This window comes from Antennarius striatus, chromosome 5 (genome assembly GCF_040054535.1).
Source record: "Antennarius striatus isolate MH-2024 chromosome 5, ASM4005453v1, whole genome shotgun sequence".
NCBI classification, from domain to species: Eukaryota; Metazoa; Chordata; class Actinopteri; order Lophiiformes; family Antennariidae; genus Antennarius; species Antennarius striatus.
Window position 1 is genome coordinate 19,902,329 of NC_090780.1, and position 23,545 is coordinate 19,925,873.

Genomic DNA, 23,545 nt, shown 5'->3' on the forward strand with positions numbered 1-23,545 from the left:
CTCGGATGATCGATCTTGAATATAATTTTTCTTCATTTACAAATGTTAAAGCTGTTACAAACCGTACCTCAGCAGGTTTGATATACCTGGTAGGGTAGTGTTTTTCATGAGAAATCCTTTTTTTGTGTATATTCTCATCCCTCTATGGTAATCCTTAAAGACTGAACCAGATGGAACTAGACATCTTTTCTTTATATTTGAATGTGTTTGACCTGTCAGGCACGGAGCTGCTTGAGTTGTGGCTGGTGGGTTTTTTCAGATGTTTCAACTCCTGTGAGTCAGTTACCACATTGAGCATCATTAAGGTCACAGTTGATCACCCAGCACTCAGGTCATCAGGGTCATTGAAGATGCACACAGTTTGTTTTCCTACTTGGGCATCCTGTGAATCGTCAGCATTAATTTCAATTTAATTTGACTTTGAATTGTCTTATATACATTTAGAACTGAGAAAGCCTCTTGATTGATAGGTGAACCATCTTCACATGCCAGATAGAAGTCCAGGTATGTCTGATGCAACAATTGAGGCACATAGCTGAGTTATTTCTGGAAATGATTGACCCTTGGATGAATGGACATTTTTCATTGAACTGTGTTAACTGTCTTTCACTTAAAAGTCAAACTGAGTCATTTTCTCTCACCTTCCCTCCTTCCTTTCACTCAAGGGCAACTGGTTTAGTCCCAGAAGATGGCTGAATCTGCAAGAGTACCAGAGCAAGAAACTGATGCAAGACAGTGGAGTCGCTGTCCAGCGTTTCTTTGTGGCCAACACAGCTTCTGAGGCCCTGGAGGCTGCGAAGAGACTCAGTAAGTAAAGAAAATGGATAAAGAACCATACACTTCACTTATGTCCACTTGAAAGTCAGTAGGATAAAAAAAAAGGCTCCCCTAATCAGGTTAGATGATGTTTGAAATGTTTGTCTTTGACAACCTTGTAAAGGCTATGATAACAAAAACATTTTATAGATGACCTCCATGGCTTGGGTGAAGGCCAGAGAAGAGATGGTGCAGCGGGCCATGATTCCTAATTCCAGTTGTTGCCATTTTGCCTGGAGCTGATGCCAGAAGACACTAGCATGTTCCACACATCCTGAGAAGCCTGAGATGCCCGCTTTCTGGATTGACGTGTCAATCGGGTTGTTTGTTGACGCAACCCTTTTTTGCTCTGGTGTATCTTAAGGCCAAGGGTGGAAGTAACCTTTGTCCAAGCACATACGCAGTTCTGGCACTTGCACCCTGCTGTGGCAGTCGGAGCCTTGGTATGCTGACCATCTATCTCGTAGTCTGTTCCATACTTGTGTTTGTTACCATGGTATCTGCCAATGAGCAGATACTAACTAGTAACAACTGATACTAAATATTAGTTGTAGAGATAGGCAAACTATCACTGAATTATTTTTACTGCACAATTTTACCCTGTGAAACCTTAGCAGTCCTGTTTGTGCTACACAGCTCTTTTGCCCTGCTAGAGGGCATGCAAAGACTGTGACTAATCGGGGTTGAAGTTTTATCAAGTTTAATCCGGTTCTTATGCTGTATGCTTCTGTGCGGAAGCCTGTGTTTTTTTAGCTTAGTGGATATGCCTACTCGGGTTTTCATCATGCACTCATCCACGCTAATTTGTTTCACAGCCTCTCGTGTTCAATTTCTCATGTTTAGCATTGTATTTTCCTTTTAAATCAACTATGTTTATGATCATTGCTTGCTTGCTTGGTTGATTATTTACATCCAGCACCAGCATGCTAGAAAGAGAAAATAATTCAACTCTTTACCGATATACCAGGGCACCACAAAATAGACTGTTCTCATATGAAAAAGGGCCTTTTGCTGCTCATATTCAAATCAGTGTTCATGGCTCCATTTATTGAAAGACAATGAGTAGGAATGGAATCCGCGAGAGAGTGGTGAGGTTTGGCAGAGGACTGAGGTCAGTGCTATGTCTTCAGCTATGTAGCTGCATTCCCAGCAACCTGTGGTGAACTTTGTGGTCTGGCATCATCTTATCAAAAACACCAAGAACCTGTGGCATATTATTTTACAGCGTGTCTTCTGTAAGATCAAGAAACAGATGAGCCTTTCCTTTGATCGGGTCCCAACAAAAACCCAACAGAAACCTGCTGTTTTGTAGATATTTTGACTCGGTTATCTAGCTGTTACACTTTGGGCCTCGTCGAAGCTGCTCGGATCCTTACACATGTCCATTTTCATGCTCCTGATTTATCACCTTTGAGGAAAAAATGTGCACTTAGTCCCGAATATATCTCATCAACTAACAGGTGTCATTGTAACTTCACGCATGGTTAAGTAAATCTATCACCTGTCACTGATTGTAACAGCACAATATCATGATCGATCATTCTTTATTGTGTTTCACAAAGGATATATACAAACTATATATGCACATTTTTTCACAAAGACCTATTTGCTCTCCATGCTTCTGACATACAAAAGTCAATCCAGTAATGAATATAGATTTTGTGTTTGTCATTGAAGCAAACAGCTAAGCACATACACCTAGATGCACACATAAAATGCCTGTGTTCTTCTACAGCCAAAGGGAATGTAATCATATGGTCCACTTTGTGTTTTGCCACCTGCTTAGACAGATGCGTCTGTTGAGCAAACCTTGATGGATTTTCAGTCTGAATTTCTAAATCGAGCCACATTTTACCTCCCTTTTTTTTTACAAGAACTAGTCATGTCTGTTAGACCTCCTGCCTTCCCCGAAATCAATCACTGACAAAGCAGCGATGGAAGAAAACATTGGTGTGGATTCTTAACTTTGCTGCATGTTAAGCTGCTGTGATGAATGGGAGCAACATATTCTTGTGTCTATGGCCACCTTATTTCAGAGTAGACAGACTTTCCTTTAAAAGATTGTGTTGCAACCACATTTTCTGCTTTGCCTTTCTTTCATTTGTAAGCCTTGGTTTTCACAGTTTTTTAAAACCTTAATTTCTCTTTGTTCTCATTCACCTCACTTTATCTTTTTTTTGTGTGTCGTCACGTCCTCAAGTTTAGCAGAGCCTCAGTGCCACAATTACAGTTATCAATGGTATGAACTGTTTTAATTTATGTCACATTATTATGAATATTTAGTGGTTACAGAGGAGTTGTTATGCGTGCCTGTCAAATCTCCTGTGTGCTTATAAGAGGGTTAAGTAATTTGATGTGTTGGCTTACTGAATAATTGCAAGCTACCTTGACATTAACTCATGAATGATGTTAGTGTGTGTGCGTGCTTGCGTGCATGCATGTGCTCTGCGTGTGTGTGTTTGTGTTTGGGGGTGCGTGATTGTAAAAGCATATAGAATTATATTTAAATTTTTTGTGATTCTGTGCAGAGAACAATATTTACAAGATATTGTAAAAATGAATCAGATGCATTTACTACCGTAATTATTTTCATACTATTATTATTTTAAACTTGGGTTATGACCACACTCTGGACTTTTTTTTTTTTTCCTGCTCACAGGCTCAGATTTTCAGTTAAATTCTTTGACAATTTCACAATAAGTATGCCTAAAGGTGCTTTCTAAAAATATGCTTACTTGCTAGTTAGTGTGAATTAATGTGAGCCTTTGTACCTTTCTCTCCTCCTCTGTTTACTGGGATTGGGATTAGGGTTTTTGGATTAGGTTATTTTTTACCTCAATGATGCAGCTCTCTGAGGATCATTTCTGTAATGTTTTCAGAGACTCAATGACAATCTTGTTTTGTAAGTAGAAAAAAATCTTTATTTGACAGTATGCAGGAACTACTTCATAAACCTATTATCTGATGTAGGGCCTGCATTTTCTGTTGTGTTTTGAGGGGCTGAGGTGGATGCACTAGACAATGAACGAAGAGTATCTTAATTAGACCCAATAGTGAGCAAGGGTAAAACAGTAAGACAAAAACAGTAAGACAGACAGGATGTTCACAGCCCTGATGTCCTCATCCTGGATTCCCTATTTTATAAATATTACTACGCAAAAAATTATTTTAAAAGTTCAGTTTTTGCTTGTCAAACTCATAAAAATTGATAATTGGTGTCTTTGAAAGGATTTGGAAACACCAGTTTCATTCCTTCCACTGAACTGGGTCCCACTTTGTCCATTTCATTTTCCTGTAACCAGATATTAACCAGAAATGACGTCACTGAAATCTAAATGGAAATGGTCCCAATCAGTGTATTTCTCTCCTGCCAAGGGGCGTCCGGCTGGTCTATTTGAATGGTCAACAAGTGCCGTGGTCATCACACACACAAAAATATCTCTTACAATATACCCCCACCCCTACACCTCCCTGTTCAATGTATTGTTGTCATTAGTGATAAATATTTTCAGCTATAAAACTCTTCCAAAAAAGATTAGTGCTATAAAATTTTTAACGAGGTTAAAATTTTTTAAAATCAAACATGACTGATTTGTTCTTTGACATAATTAATGTAATACACAAGTAGTGTGTGGCACTCTTTAATGTAGGGTATTCCAGTGCATACATATGTATGAAGCCATTATCTGGATGACACTGGTTATAAATTACATGTTATATAAAGTATTCCCATGCTCACTGAGCAGTGGATTTGTAAGAGGGAGTGCAACAATATTAATTTCTAAACATTTTTCATCTGTATGCCTTTGTATTAACTCCAGTTCAGTTCCAATCTTTTCCTACTTTTATCAAGTACGATTATGCTTGACTTTCTCTTTGCAATACCAATCATGTCTTACCAGTTAAAGCTACAAAATGTATGAGCAATCCAAACTTTGGTTCAATGGGAAAGAGTCTGAACTCTATTATACAGGCTATGGACACATGGGATCAACTTCCTTTTCAACTGAGGACTGACAAATATATCTTGCTGTCAAACATGGTTAAAACATGGGACATGGCAAGACCTCTCCTCACTGCACCTCGTCTCCCTTCTCATTCACAGTCCCCACTAGAGCCACCTTGTGCACTTCAACACTTCAAGAGCCTTTTAAGACCGCTTTCATCTTCCTCCTTCAGAAAACGAAGCAGTCTCTGGTGAAAACCGCTGACAGTAGCAGTTAGTGCTGAGCGTTTGTTCAACCACAGACCTTTCACTTCTGTCTTTATCTGAAGTATTCAGGCATAGGATGACCGTATTTGAGGTTTGTGTTTTTATGTGTGTATGTGCACCAACTGTATTCCCCACCCTGTCCTCCTTTTGTTTTTCTACTGGACATAGCAGAGGCAGCTTCTCATGTGTTGGAGCTGATTTTTGCAATGGGTTCTTGAACGTCAGATTATTATATGGGATGACTTTATGGCGTGAAACATGAAAGCTAAAGGACTTGTGTATATGCAATGTACAAGGCAAATTAACTAGCTCTCTTTACTTTTAAGTTACCTTTTACTTGCAGCAGTTCCAATGATATTGTCTGAAAAGGAGAAGATGTGTTTTGTATTTTCAAGTTAAATACATTTTAAAGCATACAGAATTTCTGTCTAAATTCTGTATGCTTTGTTAAGTACATCACAGAGTGTTCAGAATTTAGACAGAAAGTATTCAAATGTGTCTCTGGGCATTCAAGGGATTACTTGGCATTAAAATACTGTCATAAATGTAGTTTTATGCAAAGCACATTTAGCTAAGTAAATATAAAATTAATTTACATTTTTAAGTAAGTAACCAGGAAGTAAGTGACCAGGAGCCATGGAGATCCAGATGTTATAATAGGTTAACTATTTTATTGTTTTGATGCATGTTCTTAGCTCAAAGATCACAGTAGGTTTGGTGCATCATGCATTTAAAAAGCACATTGCTCTTCATTCTATGGATTTTGCAGGGCACAATACTGTGCAGTTTCCAAATGACAGAGCTCCGTAATTGTAAATCACATTGCTGCTCCTTGTTTATTGGAGTGGAGTATTAGTGTTTTAGATTACAGTACATAAATTAACTTACTGATAGTTTTACAGTTGAAATCAATTATTCTAATAACGTGTTAAAATACTGTATGATTTCATACACTGTACATAGTGCCAAAAAACACAGATTACCTTCCTCTCCTCCTTGGACTGCTGAGAGTTAACCAGAAGGCGCTACAGTTCTCTATCTCAACACTTCTACTCCCTGCAGGACTCCTACCGAAGGACACGAGAGTTCCTGTCCCTTCAAAGGGCTGTTCTGTTACACAGAAGACAGATTTAGGTGTCCGAAGATTACATACCCAATGAGGAGACAAGGAAGAGTTGGTTAAAACTAGAAGTTGTTGATGTGGGCACAGTGACCCACTGACATACACTGCACCAGCTTTATTGCCCAGATACAAATTATTCTGGCTTCTTCAAGGACCTGTTGTCATCCTATAGTACATTAGCTGGGTCTTATGTGTCTTGCTTGGTAAGAAAACATCCATCTGAAATTGTCTTAACAGCTTTAAATAGGCTTTGCTTGCTAAAGCTGCCTGTCTCTCAGAGAGCTGATTTCTATAAGCAGCTTAGTGTTTCCACCTCCTCATTACACACCCTAACCTATTCGTGTTGTGTGTGAGGCATGGAATTACTTTTTCATACATCCTTTTTTTGACATCAGGATATTAATGTGCCAGTGAAAGTCAGTATGTCACCTGCTTTTTGTTATTGGGATACTTTGTGTAAGTGTTATCTTTTGCTGCTGATCTCATTCAAGTTCAGATGTAAAAACTAAGTTACATCAATAGTATAAAATGTGCTTTCTTTTCTTGATTTCCAACCATCAGGAACATTTCATTACTCGTACAGTAAGAAAGCATAGTGGTCCTCCCCCCTACCAGTGCATCAGCTGCAGCAGCAGCAGATGTTGGTCGCTTTTGGAATAGTTTTGTCAGCTATTGCTCATGCTGAACCACTAAAAATGTTCACTGTATGGTGAAGAAAACCTCTGTGTAGACTCTTTATAATTTATTTCAGATATTTTTCTGGTGGTCCTCTGTAACACTGGAGCCCAGAAGTAGTACAACTCTAGTTAAGTGTCTCATGATGTGACTTGGTATCAGTAAATGCTTTTAAAGGCCTTTAGTCTCGAACGAATCACTCTCCCTGCTGACGTATAATGTAGATACACAGCAACCTTCAGTTCACAATACCATTGTTATTATCCTCACCAGCTGTGCTTGTATGACAATGGAAAGCTCTCTCACATAAAGGAGAGCAGGGACGTGTCAGGGTGTCATTAAAAGTGTTGTCTTTGTCTGAAAGCCAGGTGGACTTATCCTCTAATGAAGACTTGGTCCTCATGCAAGCCGTGACCGGAGGAGATGTGACACAGTCCAGGACACTGATGTTCTCCTTTACTGAGTAGCACTGAGATGGCATCATTAGAGGCAGAGACAGACACATGAATGAAGCTAAAAAAGCTGAAAGAAGGAGCTGGTAATGATACATTTTGAATTTCGGCAAACCTAGAGGTCAGATTGTCATTGTCCCTGCCTAGTTTGTGCCTAAGACTTGTGTTATGCAAGTTCGGAGTAAAATGAGAACTTTAAGGAGCGTGGTTTCGAATTTTTCAATGTTTATTGACTTTTGAACCCCGACTGAACAGGAAAGTGCATTCAGCTTCAAGAATCCAAAGGTCATTTATATGCCAGGCTAGATGAAAAACTGAACGTTTTATTTACATATCTTTACTTTAGGTTCAGCTGCCTTTGCTGCATGAATGAAGAGTAATTGCTGTCTGACCTTTTCATATTCTGGCAGAATTGGGAATATTAAGTGATTATAGGAAGCTGAGCTTGTCCAAGGTAATGCCAACATTAGTGTTATGGTTAAAGGAAATCATCACACAAGAGATTGAACATCATACACAAACTGCTGGATTTTTTTGGTTCTGTCAAAGTTTAATGAAAAAATGTTTTAGTGCTGAACATTCCAAAATAAATGTGGGCTTCCCTAGATTTCTTGATGCACATGGAGCGGACAATAATAAATATGCACATAGCCCTTTCTTTATATAAAATTAGTGAGGCTTGTCAATAGTTGTTCTGTTTGAAGAGTCCTGGCATAATGCTTTGCTATGCTACTTTTTTTTGTAGGTGAATCATTTGTTTTTCCTAATGTCAATGGTCTGCTGTTTTAATGCACCCCCCAAAAACAACCATTTTCAACTGTGTGAGATGGCTTTCTATCACTGTCAATAGTTTGCAGTTAACAGTTAACTGAAATAATTTCAATGCATGCATTAAGACTAAAACAAATGGAAGCAAACACTGCACACGCTGTTGTTCTTACCCATGAATTATAGATTGTACTTCAGATAATTCCACAAAATACTGTGAAATGACTAACACATGGTCTTGTTCAAATGACATTTCAGGTCTTTATTTTTCAAAGACTAAATTCTGCCTGGTTGGAATTAATCCGACTTTGTTAAAACAAGGTGTTCCATCGTGATGAGTACAGATGCTGACAGTTCAGAGGTCTGCTGGTTGTTTCTTTCCTCCCTCTAGTGTTAATTGCTTTTATCCTTCAGAAAGCTCACACTGTCTGTTGTGCTTGATCATGCATGTGTGCACTTGTTTACTTCATCTTTCCCAAGAGGTTGATTATTCCTCTTCATTTAGCCACCACATTACATTCATTACAGCACACTTGGACACTGGGGAAGGACCAGTGATATTGTTCTCCATCCATGTAATGGCAACCTTATCTCACTGTCTCTGGATTGGCAAACAGCCTGCCTCTGTTGCTGACCAGCCACTTCTCCGTTATGGTAAACCCCTTGAAGGCTTAAGCAAATATCAGACCAAAGCTGTGCTTCTGTCCACCCACCAGCCATAACGAATGGACAGAAGGGTTTTAGAAAATAGCTCTTTCTACAGCACACATTAAGAAAGTGTGTGAATAAGACACTGTTTAAGAACATCCCTTTTGCCAACTGCTGTCACTGACAAGCGGACTGGGAGTTGATTTGTACTCATTACTGGGAAATTAGTAAAGCCTGAGGATGTTGACCACATTACTCTGATTGCATGCAATGTGATTGGAGCTGTTGAGCAATGTTAATCTCCTTCGTATCCCCGAGATGTAGAAAATAAATGGAGTTTAAAATCTTTCCTTGCATCTTGACAGTGGGCCACATCTCATACAAATGGAACCAGAGAACTGGTTGTGCAACAATGACTACCCAACACATAATAAAACACGTTTCTACTCGGTGTTTTTGTAGTTGCAACAAGTTAAGAAATTATTTACTGTATATCAAGGCATATATACCTTCTTACGCACATTTGTAGATAAACATATATTCAAAGCGTCTCAGAGCATATACAGTATGTGCCGCATTACATTCTCTCTCGCTTTACAAATATAAAACGTTTTTTACATTGTAACAAGGCTTTAAGCACTGACTCTTTCAACAATGTTTGCTGTCTTCTTGACCGATTAACTTCACACATAAGCTCCTCTTTCCTTCTATGCATTCTTGTATCCATGTTAAACACAAAGCATGATTTGCCTCGCATTTGACATACCATTGCTCATTTTCCATCTACTCCCCTTTTTTCTCTATAATCATTAGGGAAAAACCTTTGGCTGAAAGTTAGAGGTCATTCCATGTCTGTCATAGTACTGAAATAATGGCCACTTTGCTCTTTACCATACCCCATATTCACTGGGATCTTTGAGTAAATCCTTATCCCCGTTATCCACAAAGAGCATTACATTGTTAACAAAAGAATTTAGTATGATTCAACAGATTTTTTTTAAATTCTTCTTTCTTTTCTTTCTACTTTTTTTTTCTAATTTCAGTTTTTTTTTCTTAACACATTGCTATTTTAGTGCCTGATCATAAATGCTGATTCTGCTACAATATCTTGTCGTGTGGTGCATAGTAAGTAGGTCTGCTATCAATTACTAGTGCAGCAAGAATGAACACCTGCCTCGTTCTCACCCCATTACTTTCCTTGGCACATTACATGCCTTTTAATATATTTAATGTGTCTGCTTTAAAGGGATATCGTACTTTATTATGGTACCAACAATGTGATGATACCTTACTTACCTTTACCATGCGACAAACAATCTCTTTAACACAGTACGTATAACTTTGTTCTTTCTCTAGTGTCTTTTTTCTTCTTTAAAGCAACAATCATTTCCGCTATGCCATCCTTCTCCCCTGCACATGCCTGCAGGACAAACTATTTCATCTTGCTTTGAACTCTTTACAACTTTTTTTAGCTGTAGCAGTTTTTACTAACATATTTATTCATTTATGACTCCTCTCAAAGCACTTTGCATATGAATCCACCTTAAGTCTCTCATTCTCCTCTTCTTTCTCCCTTTGCTTAGCTTTCCGCACACTAATGCGGTGTTGATTTAATCCCTACCACCCCGTTAAAACCTGTCTCCCCTTAACCCTTCTCTCTTACTACAGTGACACAGTGAACTGCCAGCATTCTTCTTCTTTTTTTGACTCTTTTGAGTCATCATTGGGTATCTGTATGTTTTCCAGGCAACAAATGAAGTTGTGTCAAAGTTGGAGCTTTTTTCTAGCCCTCAAGGTCAAAAAGGTATCTTTCTTGCTGTAACATTGTAGATCACTCCATTTCCCCTTTTTACCTTTTCCACTTTCCATCTTGTTGGTAGCTGGCTGTCTGTGAACTTCACTCACCCAGATAATAATAACCTAGACAGACAACATGTTCTTCAAATGTCCTTGCTACATTTGAACAATGGATAATCATTGGAAAGAAGGTGAATAGACAAACAAATTGCATTCCAGAGGAGGGAGTGTTATATAATTGGACAAACATTTGTGCAGTTGCTAACTACAAGAGGATGCCAAGTGCTAGTAAAGTAAAGAGTGGATTCTACATTTAGATGGTACTTTTACAACCGATTTGTACCTTAGAGTAAAGCTGTTTGGCTTTCCTCTTGTGCCTGAGACTGATTGATTGGTTTGAATTTTTTTTGTTCTGTTGAATGTGTAAACATCCATTGAAGTACCTCTACGTGCAATCAATGACCTGACATTTGAGTTGGTACTTACTACTTTATCTTTTGCACAGATGTGGCTATGTTGATGCAAAAGCTTACATCCCCATGTAATATACAATTAACCTTCAGAGGCTTAGGACTCTATACTAAGTCTTCTTTTTAACCCTATTCCCTGCTTTTTAGTGGCCCTCACTTTTTTACTTGCCCTTCAAAATAAGGAACCATAGTCAAAAAAATGTATCTGGTAAAGTGGGATGCCACTCTTCACCTGATCAACAGAGACGTTAGGTTATGGAGGTAATAATCACAGACCTTTATGTATTGGCAAAGGAATCCAGCAGTCAGGTCACTGCCACAGCAGTTTGGCAGAAGATTTATTTTCTGCTGGAGATTGGAATTAGATGTCGAGTTTATTCAGGCAATCATTGAAATCAGTAAAGTGTTATAGCTCTAAACAAGCCGGATGCCATGATCATCAACAGTGACAAATCTGACCTTATTTGGACAGAACAGCAAAAAAATAATTAGAAATGCTAGTATAATTTTTGTTATGAATAATTTGTGAGACATATCTTGATCGATAAATATTTAATTGATCCCATTGTGATATTGTTTTTTTCTTTTTACATACACAGTAGTACCACGAGATGACTGAGCCATGACTGAGCTCACAAGTCAAATAACTCGTGAGTCAATAACATGTCCCCATTCATAATAACAAACGTCATTTTAATCCATTCTAGCCCGATAAAAATACCTCAAACTGCTCTGAATTGTGAAAAAATATTTTTTTATCAACCAATAGACGTGCATATTTTGCCTGTGCATAATTAATTATATGTTAGTTAGGTAAACAATGACTAAATCTGAAAAGAAACGCAAAAGTCACAAGCACAGGTGCGCTATGTCTTTACTCCGCAGAAGAAAATAAGATGCAGTCTTAGCTGATGTTGTATCCATCCGCCAACTAGCAGTAGTGTCCCGAAGCTCGACTTGTATCTTGAATTTTGCATGTACAGTATGTCAAACAAATATATGCAGCAACCCGACGGCTCGTATGTAGAGTGGCTTGTATTTCGTGGTACTACTGTAGCTCTCATTCTGTTTCTCTTTTCCTTCTCTGTCCATTCGCAATGGCAGATAACTGCAGGATCAAGAGGATATCTTGGGTACTAAGCCTGAATCTTAAGTACTCTGGCCCTCTTCTTCTTTCCTTGCTTATCTCTCTCAATCCATTTCTTGTTGTTTTACAGATGCCAAGGAGATAGTACTGAAGGCTCAGATTCTGGCTGGTGGCAGAGGCAAGGGAGTGTTTGACAGTGGCCTTAAAGGTGGAGTACACTTAACTAAGGAGTAAGTATTCTCCCATGAGCATTTCACACTAAGATTTACTATAAGAAATAGATCCATATTGTTTCTCACAAACGACAGGGCTTTCAGAAGCCTCTCTGAAGTTGATCCTTTGTTGCGGAAACACAGGAACACATATGCTGTTATTGTTTTTCTTCCTCCAAACATCTCCACTCAATTTAATGTCGAAAAAGTGATCTTTAGGTAAATGTACCACACTCAGTTTTCCTCTCAGGATGATTGTTTGTGTGCCACTGCCTTTTATTTTGTTCTTGTTTAGGATTGCAAAGTGATTAGAGTATTCCACCAGTGAAGGCTCACTCTGATACATACTGTGTTTGACAGGGTAAACAAACATGCAAAACAAAGTTTTTCTTTGCTCGGCGTTGTAGTTTCCATGTGCGGAAACTTTAGCCAAAAGTGATCGATTGTCGCAATCAGTGGCGATTGTTACTTTATTTCAGGGTTTTTTATTGGCTGGCAAGTTGAAAAGTGAGTTATTGTTAAGTTTATCATTGATATGAATGGAGATTTCCCATCCCCATTCATCAAAGGTTGAGTGGAAACCCTGGCTTCAGGAATATTTACCCACAAATGTCAGAAGCTCTGCTGTGTCAGAATGCAATCTTAATACCCAGTAATGAAAGACACAGGTTTCTTTTTAATTGAACGTAAAAATACATATAACCAGATTTTAACTCAGTCCACATCCTTTTCTCATATTTCATGTTGTAAGTATTTTTTTTTATTTCTATGATTTTTTTTTTTTTAAACGTTTCTAAGACCGACTGCTGACCCATCAACTTCTCTCTTTTAGCCCTGTGGTGGTTGGTGAACTGGCCAATAAGATGCTGGGGTTCAATTTGACTACGAAGCAGACACCAGTAGATGGAGTGAAAGTTAAAACGGTGAGCCCCTGTGTGGACTGACTCAAAGAAAGACGTTCCTTTCCTTTTTTGTTTGTTTTTTTTCCCTCATTTCATTTTAAGGCATATGAGTCCAGTAATGCAGCACTGAAAAATTAATAACTGTGAAAGCTATGTGGCTGTATGTTTCTTTGCTAGGTTCAAATTGTAGCTGTCCACTGCTGTTTACAGTGGGTCTGTGCTGGCTGGTGTTATGGCTCATTACATAAATTGAACCGGGTCCACTGTGAATTTAAAGTGTATGGTAAACAGCTGTTTCCATGCGCCGCTAACAAGCAGGAATATCATTTTGTCTACTTGCATGCTTCATGCAGTACCTCCTTAAAACAGACTTTTTCAGGTAATGAAGCCTTCTTAGTGGCTTATGTGTGTGTCCCACTGTTCTTAGGCTTTCCCCATCTGTTCCCTCCTCCCCATCACACCCAAGTTCTGTGTTGTTCTTCGGAGTGTAGGTGGAATTCAGTGAATATCTAACTTGTTATATTTGTGAAAATAAGCCATATACAATCTGTCAAGACTGTGGCCCAATCCCAAATCCTCCCCCTTAGCCCTAGCCCTTCATTTTGATCATTTGGATAGTGCTTCCTGTTTCTTTAGGGGATAGAGAAGTGGTCAACTAGCCCTACAGACAAAATCCCCGAAATCTTTCCCAACAGTGGCAGAGTAAATGAAAAATGGCTACCGTACTGGTTAAACAAGTGTATAAATATTATATATATTCACAAACAACCATGAAAAGGTTAAAGAATTTAAATATACAGGATGAAAACAATTTTTTCACCAACAATATTGTCATTTAGGTTTGGACAATAAACAGTTCTTCTTTTATTTTATTCATTTATTTATTTTTTTAAATGCTACCTTTTGTAACTGCCAGTTGAAGCAAGTAGAGAAGTTAGGGGCACTGGAAAACGAGAGGTGGTGTAACAAAGAGGAATTAGAATTAGGTCTTAGTTTCAGAGGCAGAGGAAACAACAAACAAATTACAAAACTTAAAAAATCAAAAAACTTAAATTGGATTTGAGCTGGAATAGATGCGACCCCAACGTCCACACAATTGTCCTGGTAAAAACGTCCACTGACATTGAACTTGACAGGAACATCTGTTAACTGACCAAAATGAGTAGAGTGAATGCATAGATGCACCCTGGTCTGTCAGATGACAGCCAGACTTTTGCTGCCAACCCACGAATGGGGCTGACACACGTACAAGCATCATAGTGTCCAACATACCAGAGAACACTATAGAAAAAATGGATGGGCACTTTACATCTACATAGATTTGCTGTCATGGCATTGATAGCAGGAATAGGAGGAGAAAATAATTAGGATGGTCAAAAGGAGGTCAGAGGTGAAACACAAAAGACAGGAGAACAGTATTTGGTTTGAATTGGACTACCAGTCAAACAACAGGGAACTTAAGACAGCTTTTGAACAGCAGGAAAAGACTATCTTTTGTCAAGGAGATGGGAGTGCTGTCTGTTCATGTGGAGAGTCGAGAAAGCTATCCATTCTCATTCTCTGGGCAAAATGCTACAAGCACAACATAACAGCTGTGATCCATCCATCCAGAAAACGTGCAGCCTATTAACCACCACAGGACTGATAGTCTCCTGTTTGCTTGTTTGTTTGTTTTCTCCTCGTTTCCAAATGAGTCTCTTGTTTGATTCATCTTCTTTTTTATCTACTAGGACTCTAAACATTGTAGTCTTCTGTTTGCCCCTCTTTCCTTCATTCAGTGCTTTGAGATTTTATCAGCGCAAAGCTTCATTAATTCTGCTGTCTATGAAGCCTGTCTATTTGCCTGTGTGGTTGTGTTTAATGTGCTATTTTATATTGTTTTTAAAATATATACTCTAGTAGAAAAAGGTTATCAAATCAATTAGGATTTTTTAATGAGGCTTCAAGAGTACTTTGCCATCATTTCCTAATGATCACCTCTTTTTCTTGCCACATCCAGGTGATGGTTGCGGAGGCTTTGGATATTAGCCGAGAAACCTACTTTGCGATCCTAATGGACCGAGCCTGCAATGGCCCTGTCATGGTAGGAAGCCCACAGGGAGGTGTGGATATTGAGGAAGTAGCTGCCAATAACCCGGAACTCATATTTAAGGTATGCAATTTGTTTGTTTTGTTTGTTTGTTATTACATTTTTAGCAACAATATAAAACCAAAAGAGTGCTCTCAGGATTATAGCTACATTTGGGTAACTGCAGAACAAACTGGCTGAATCCTAATATTTGCCATTTATTGTAATAATACAATATTAATGAGGAAGAATGGTAACAGGATAACAGAAACATTTTTGTCAAAAAAAAAAGCAGCAGGTAAAACTCATTCATGAACAAGATCATTCAGGGTTTCATTTGAATTGGTATTCTGTATGCTGTCACAATTTCCTCTGGGATTAATAAAGTATCCATCCATCCATCCAGTCATCCTTCCTTCCTTCTTTCCTTCTTTCCTTCTTTCCGTCCTTCCATCTTTCCTTCCTCCTTTCCTCCCTTCCTTCCTTCCTTCCTTCCTTCCTTCCTTCCTTCCTTCCTTCCTTCCTTCCTTCCTTCCTTCCTTCCTTCCTTCCTTCCTTCCTTCCTTCCTTCCTTCCTTCCTTCCTTCCTTCCTTCCTTCCTTCCTTCCGTCCTTCCCTCCTTCCTTCCTTCCTTCCTCCCTTTCTTTCTTTCTTTCTTTCTTTCACACATCCAGACAAAAAATCATGTGTTCATCTTCAACGAAATTGTCTGGAAACAGTCATCATTGTGATTAATCTCTCAGAACTGTCAACAAAGTATTATTGAAGCTACAAGCTTCCTCCTGAAAGATGCTGCTTTCCTGTCGTGTTTACAGCAGGTCTTAGTTCTACTGTTTTAAATGTGACACTGTATTTGCTGTCTGAAAATGCTGAACACAGCTTCTCTAGTCATTACATTGAGGAAGGAATGCTCATATCAATTCACCACGCAACACAGTAATCACGTGGAAAGCTCTGAACGCTTGAAATAATTTAAAAGGAACATTGCCTACAGGGACCGGTACCCATGCACAGGCAGGTCAGAGAAAATTATTACTTTTAGTGGGCGTTGGGTTGGTGATTTATAAGCACATGTGAATTCAGATGACATCAGTCTTGATCCACATGTCACTTCTGCCAAATGTGTCCAGGGACAAACTGAACCAGGTGTTGATTGCTCACTACTGACAGGCTAAGAGGAGTTTGTGTTCCATATTAGTCAATAAAATCTCTTTTTCAAACATTCTGTATAACAACAACTATGTTTTTTTAAGCATGAATTTTTCTAAGAAAATATCATGCCAATGGGTCCAGTGATACTCCGGACAAATATGTATATAGACACATGCAAACAAGACAAACAAATGCATGGCCTCTGGAGATAACTAGTACAAGAATCAAAACCATATCAGCCTCCTGAACAATGAAGAGTTTTAAAATGATGTTATCTATCACAGTGAAACCCTTTAAACTTTGTGAAACTCATTATCTTTGCCCAAATATATTGTTGTTTGACTGACAGAAAATTGTATTTTTCAGAGCAGGGATGAATTACTTGTCTAAAGTTGGTTTTAACAGATGGAGGCTATGTTCTGATCATAGTATTTCCTATTTGGATTAAATTTTTTATCTTGTCTATATGCACACTGCAGCATTTTAACACATTGCCACAATATTAATTAGATTCTACGAATGAAACCTTTCCGTTGTCATCACTCGACAACTTTTGCTGTGTCTGTCAGTTGCTTTTTTTTTTTTTTAATTAAAAAATGGAGTTTTCCTGCATTTCCTGCTAATCATGTTTGTTTTACTTTTGTCCATGGATGCTGCCATAGCTCAAATTGTAAAGTGTGGTACTGCTAGTTTACATCTCCAAATTTGTTTCACAATGTTGAAGACAATTGGAGTTAACTTTTTGTCACCACACTGCAGTCCGGACTGTGACGAGTGAAAGTCAAAGACGTGATCATTTCCACCACTTCTACTGCTTATTTTATTTTTTGACATCGGCGTTTTAATATGAACATCCACTTTGTGCCAAATTATGCTCTGGGATTTGAGTTTATTGTTCTCTCTCACTCTGTCTTGTCATTTATTTTGCTTTCTCTTCCTCTGTCCTTCGCTTTCACTTCACATCTTCCAGGAAGTTATAGATATATTTGAAGGTGTGCGAGACGACCAGGCACTTGGCATGGCAGAGAATTTGGGTTTCAAAGGCCCGCTGCAGAGACAGGTAATGGGCTTACTGATGGCTTTAAAGTCAGGATTCAAAGGAGGGCAGAAAAACCTACGACACGCAAAAACACACACACACAGACTAGATTTATCCATATTTACAAACAGACCAAACTGTGGCTGTTATTACTTTCACAGAAGCTGCTTGTGAATCGTCTTTAGTCCATTGTCACATCCGTCAGTGACACATGGTTCTGTGCCGGCTGAGGCGAGCCAACGCCACTAATGACATCATTATTTTATAGAACATTCCGTACATTGAATCATGCTGTAACCGACAGAACTCACCTATATGAGCACTGCTCCTTGGAAGGTGAAAGAAAAAAGTGTTTGCATTTTCAGTATTCTTTGCTGCAATATGGATGTCAATTAAGATGGTTTTAAAAATGGATGTTTTGACAGTGATGATTCATGTGTGGCATTTTCAGTGCTGTTTTCATTGGCTGTCTCCTTTTTTTGTGAATATTCTATTTGTATCCATCACTCATAAGTTAAAAAAACAACAGCAATACCAAAAAAAAGAGAATTGTTTGGGTACTATTATTTGGTGGAATTAATTTTAATTTGCATCATACTATCATATGTGTAGCTGAATAAGATTGAATGTACGGTACTTATATATGCTGGAATCCATATGCCAGTTCTCAAACCTTTTGAAAAAATAAGAAAAAACACTTTTCTATTCATCACAGACACACATATTCATGCAAAACAAGCAGAGAAAGCTCAATGTTGAAGGTGATTTGCCATTTTTTATGTGGCCTGTGTGGGAATGGTCTTGGTGGGATTGACTGCTCTGAGCCCAATCGTCACATAATTACTGTCGTCTGTGGGCTTTGCAGGCAGCAGACCAGATTAAGAGGCTCTATGATCTGTTCCTGAAAGTCGACGCCACTCAAGTCGAAGTCAATCCACTTGGAGAGACTCCTGAAGGACAAGGTATCTTGTATCATACAAAACGTTGTCTTTTTTGTATGTGTTTATATGTGTGTGTGTGTTGACCTGAAGTCTCTTTGTCACTGCAGTTAATTTGTCTGTGGTTGTGTTTTCAGCAGCAGTTCTTGCTAGTAATTGCATCAAATTCACTTTAAATATCTGCGAGACCAATGCACAGGAGGAAACCAGAAAATTCTAATCTGAGAACCGCAATTCTGGTTTTCAGATGAACAGACATCCTATTAATCAGTGACTGGGACACAGGGAGCATCTTTCCTCAGGGTCTGAATGCATTTAAAAATATGAAATGTAATTGCAACACATTGACGTCAGAATGTTGTCAGCATGATTTTGTCTGGATCAAAATCTAAATGTCCTCAGGGAATGTAATTTTCAACAATAACGACATGTTGATGTTTGCTGATGATTCCTGGCTGTTGATGATTAACTTAAGGCGTACAGTCTATCATCAACTATTAATTAGAAGGAATTACAGCAGCAGTTACAGAGACATCATCCTTTATCCATTCAGGAATAAGCTATGAATGAATTCCTTTTGTATCAGGCATAAAGAATGAATTTGCTTCAGTTTGCTTTTTTTTTTTTAGTTTTACATACTGTTATAACCCCCAAGGGCAATAAATAATGCACACTCTAGTATGTCAGTCAGTCAATCACACGCATGCATATTAGTGTTTACAGGCCCCTGTAATACACACAACTGCACACAAGGGGGCCTGTAAGCATGCAGGGGGAGGTACAGTAGCCCGTTTGTGAAGCGCCCAAATGTGCAGCTTGCGTGGGGTACGGCACCTTGCTCAAGAGCGCCTCGGCAGTGCCTTGGAGGTGAGCTGACACCTCCCACTGTCAGCTCACACTCAGGGTGTTTTTGGGTGGGAGCGGGAATCGAACCGCCGATCTTGGAACATTGTACGACCCACTTCACCGCCCGCTCTACCACTGAGCCACTGCTGCCCCGTATTTGCTGAATTAATAGACTTAATAGACTTGTAAGAAAAACTGAAGAAATTTCACTTCTAATTCCCTCTAGAGCTTCTTGGCTGAGAGGTGAATCATGTGAAGTACTGTACATTTTTACTTTTAATAAAACAGTGCTCATAAGTCAAGATTATAGTGTCCATACGCCTTACTTCTTAAGAACCTCTTATTTATAAACTAATGTAGTTTCTGGATAAATCTATTGTGTATTCATGTTTGTCTCTTTGGTTGTTCTTTACAGATATACAACAAACCCATGTTGCATATCTGTACATATGCGACATATCTGACATGATTTTTTCTTTCAGTATCTGAAAATCTCTATAATTAATGTCTTTGTGTTACTTTTAAATGGAGTTTTTGCCAGATAAATGGTTCCTGTTTTGAATCATCCATCTGTTGTTCATCTGTTTACCTTACATGGTATAAAAATGTCACAGTGAGTCTGAAATCTAGAACCACATTGAAAGTCAGCATCATTCAGACAATCATGCTTAGTTATAGTGCATGCTTGTCTTGTTTGACTTTTTTTGAGACTTTGTTTTCCACACAGAAATTTGACTTATTGCTGCCATATTGAGCTCAGATTGAGCGTGGCGTGTTCTATCAAGGCTCATTAATGCACGGCGGATCCATCATTTCTTTAATGTTACTTATCCCTCTTAAAAGCAGATTCTTGTTTAAAGTATGCTTTACCAAAGATTGACACGAGAGGTATATTGTTTTATGATGTGTTATGAATATTAATGAGTAAAAATGAGTCCTTTAAAGTAGTGAATATTTACTGCGAGGTATGAACGTGCTTTTCTTAGAGCAAGAATAAGCAGGGCTTGTGATTAAAGATGACTGTGTAGACGAAACATGTTAAAATCACCTCATATTGTGTTTCGGTCTGTTCCGTTTGTCACAAGGCAGTGTACTATTTTCCAGCATACATTTATCTGAAATGAACATAAAAGTTCTCAATGGTAGATGTTTTTTGTTGTATTAAGTCCAACTCGATTCAGTATGTACATTGACATTAACAATGAATATCGCAACACAAAAACAAATTGTGTAGATGAGGTTTGTTTAACCTGCAGTAAACAGTAAATTTTCTCCTCAGTACTTTGTGCTTTTCTTTGTGCGGTAGTCCGTAAACCTTGACTCTGTATGTTGTTTTCTTTTCTCGTCATTATACGTGCATGTCTGTTTACCTGCAATGTGCTGCTCGTTAGTTTTTTTACATTATCATCCACTTGATGCAAGAAGACTGAAGATCTCTCAGTCATGGTCACAGAGTGTCTCTTGGTTATTTTTTAACAGTTGAATGTTTACAGACTGTAATTTAGTCAAAACATTACATTTTGTAGTGGTTATAATTACAGATATAATTACAGTTACAGTTAAACAATTTCAAAAAGAAATCACACTGTCTAGACTCAAACTACTTCAGTATGGTTTATTAAATTGAACAGCTTTCTAATGTCTTTAAAAGGAAAGTAAAACATACTTCAGCTTACAAAACCTTGGAAAATAATCTCTTTCGAAGAATATTTCAAAATTTGTAGAAAGTACCATATGGTCAATATTTCTTAAATTGTATTTACTCTTTTATGTTTGCAGTAAAGCAATAGCCAGCATCTTACCAGCTATCTACATTCAGTGCTAAGAGAAGAAATTGTATTTGCGGTATTGTTACAAACTATTTCTTGAACAGTAATTTCCATGTGTCTTTTTGCTGGTTGCTTGGCAACTTTGCAGCACAAACAAACTCATTGCACTGAGTGAAAAAAGGGTTCAGCATATATCCTCCAGTGAAACTGAATTCTTCTGGTTTTGCTTTAAAGGTTTTGTACAGATTAAATAAATTTAATTTGACGTGTTAATTGGGGATATCTCCAGGTGCTTTCAGGCTGGTGTTAATTTTGGACACATCTTGTCTATAGTCTACTAATTTCAGCAAACTGGCAGTGAATGAACATAATTACCTAAAATATCAAAGTATGCCTTTCATGTAACAGTCGTTTTTATCATAGTGTTTACAGAAAGCCTCTTCGCAGATTGATTGTTATGTTTGGATGTTGTTTCCCAGGTAGCTTTGTGAATATGATCTCTTTGAAATGCGCTCTGTTTGAAGTGTAGAATAAATGTCCATTCACTGTAATGATCTATTCCTTAGAGGCAGTGTCAAAAACCCATCGCCAGTCTCTGAAATAATTAAGGCCACCAGGCCAAGGGGACACTGCTCACATCAGTAATTTCACGTTTTAGAGATAATTAGCTGGCTTTTTAAATCTAAAGTTCTCCCTCACTGTCCTTTTCTCTCACCTGTCATCTTCGTCTTTCTCATGTCTCTGCTTCCGTCTTTATTCCTAACTCTACTATCTCCCCATCTCTCCAGTCGTTTGCTTTGATGCCAAGATCAACTTTGACGACAATGCCGAGTTCCGTCAGAAATCTGTGTTCGCCATGGACGACATGTCTGAGAGCGACCCCACGGAGATGGAAGCAGCCAAGTGGGACCTCAAATATATCGGACTGGATGGAAACATTGCCTGCTTCGGTAGTTAACACACACACACACACACACACACACTAACCATTAAATGAAATCTCCCATAAGCAACCCCCTCCTAGCAGAAAGCTTTAATGTGTCTCTTAAGTCACATAAGTGAAAATCGCAGACGCAGTTAAAACTTAGTCAAAGTAAAGGCAGCCTGGGCTCTCCTCCACTCCACGTTACAAGCATCCTTCTGAGGACTCCAGAAGGAATGCTGCCGTAACCAATGCATTCTAATTAGCTATAATCCGCCCAGAAAGTCTCCAGTGAGCCAGATTGTTAGCATTCTCATTAAAGGCCCCCTCTCTTGTCATAAATCAAAGCTTTTACAGTGTACAGCAGCGCTAACAGGTGCTCTTGCGTCTTACCCCGTAGCCTCATAAACACAATAGATGTCTGTTAGCACTACTTTACCCCCCCCACCCCCCGCACAAACGCGCTTTGACGCGCATACACACACACACACACACACACACACACACACACACACACACAAATACTCCTACTCTACATCCACAACTCTGAACCTCTCTTAGAGCAACAACAGCTTTTAAGACCAGCAGCTTCCTCTCTAAGTCACCAAGGTGACAGCTGCTAAAGTGAATTTCCCTCTGTTGAGACCTCAATGGGGGAGTCTGCCAGGACACAAGTTCAGTTTGACTAAACTAAATGAGGAGAATTTTAGCACTTGGCTCAGCAGGGTAGAGTGCTGGCATTTGGTAAAACGGTGACACTGGCCTGTCGCAGATCCTCTTTTAATCAAGACTTGTTTTTTTGATGTTGAGTGTCACATCACAATCAATTTTCATTTGTGTTGGTCTACTTGAAGCATTGAATACCCTTGATGAGATGATTTCCAGCCAAGCTTTTGAGTATGACATTTCCTTTTTTTAGCTCTTTGCGCATCTTTGGAACATAATTCACTGCTGAATTATATTTTTGTCAAAACTTTTTTTCAACCGATGTGTAATTTGAATTTATTTACAGCTGCTGTTGTCACATTTTGTACTCAGGGAATTATTTTTCAATGGCTAGACCAAAGCATGGACTTAGTGGTCAGTCATTATGTGGCTACAGCTCTATTAAGACTCAATTAGCAGCAGTATGGTTTCATGCCAAAAAAGAGTACTGTAGATGCAGTATTTGCTTTGAGGATGTTGATAGAGAAGTACAGAGAAGGCCAGACGGAGCTGCATTGTGTTATTGTAGATCTGGAGAAAGCTAATGACAGGGTGCCCAGAGAGGAACTGTGGTATTGTATGAAGAAGTCTGGAGTGGCAGAGAAGTAAGTTAGAGCGGTGCGGGACATGTATGAGGACTGTAAGACAGTGGTGAGGTGTGCTGTAGGTGTGACAGAGGAGTTCAAGGTGGAGGTGGGACTGCATCAGGGATCAGCTCTGAGCCCCTTCTTGTTCGCTATGGTGATGGACAGGCTGACAGATGAGGTTTGACAGGAATCTCCATGGACTATGATGTTTGCAGATGACATTGTGATCTGCAGTGAGAGCAGGGAACAGGTGGAGGAGAAGCTAGAGAGGTGGAGGTTTGTCCTGGAAAGGAGATGAATGAAGGTTAGCCGCAGTAAGACAGAGTACATGTGTGTGAATGAGAGGGACCCAAGTG

General features: G+C 38.8%; 1 protein-coding gene across 1 annotated transcript in view; it reads left to right on the top strand.

The window, feature by feature from the left end:
- Positions 1-23,545, top strand: part of suclg2 (succinate-CoA ligase GDP-forming subunit beta) — a 74,374-nt gene that overhangs the window by 15,015 nt on the left and 35,814 nt on the right. Inside the window, exons 2-8 of the mRNA XM_068315334.1 lie at positions 666-807; positions 12,180-12,279; positions 13,094-13,184; positions 15,163-15,315; positions 17,354-17,443; positions 18,288-18,384; positions 21,764-21,925. Coding sequence (XP_068171435.1) covers positions 666-807; positions 12,180-12,279; positions 13,094-13,184; positions 15,163-15,315; positions 17,354-17,443; positions 18,288-18,384; positions 21,764-21,925 — 835 coding nt within the window. The remainder of the gene's footprint in view (positions 1-665; positions 808-12,179; positions 12,280-13,093; positions 13,185-15,162; positions 15,316-17,353; positions 17,444-18,287; positions 18,385-21,763; positions 21,926-23,545) is intronic.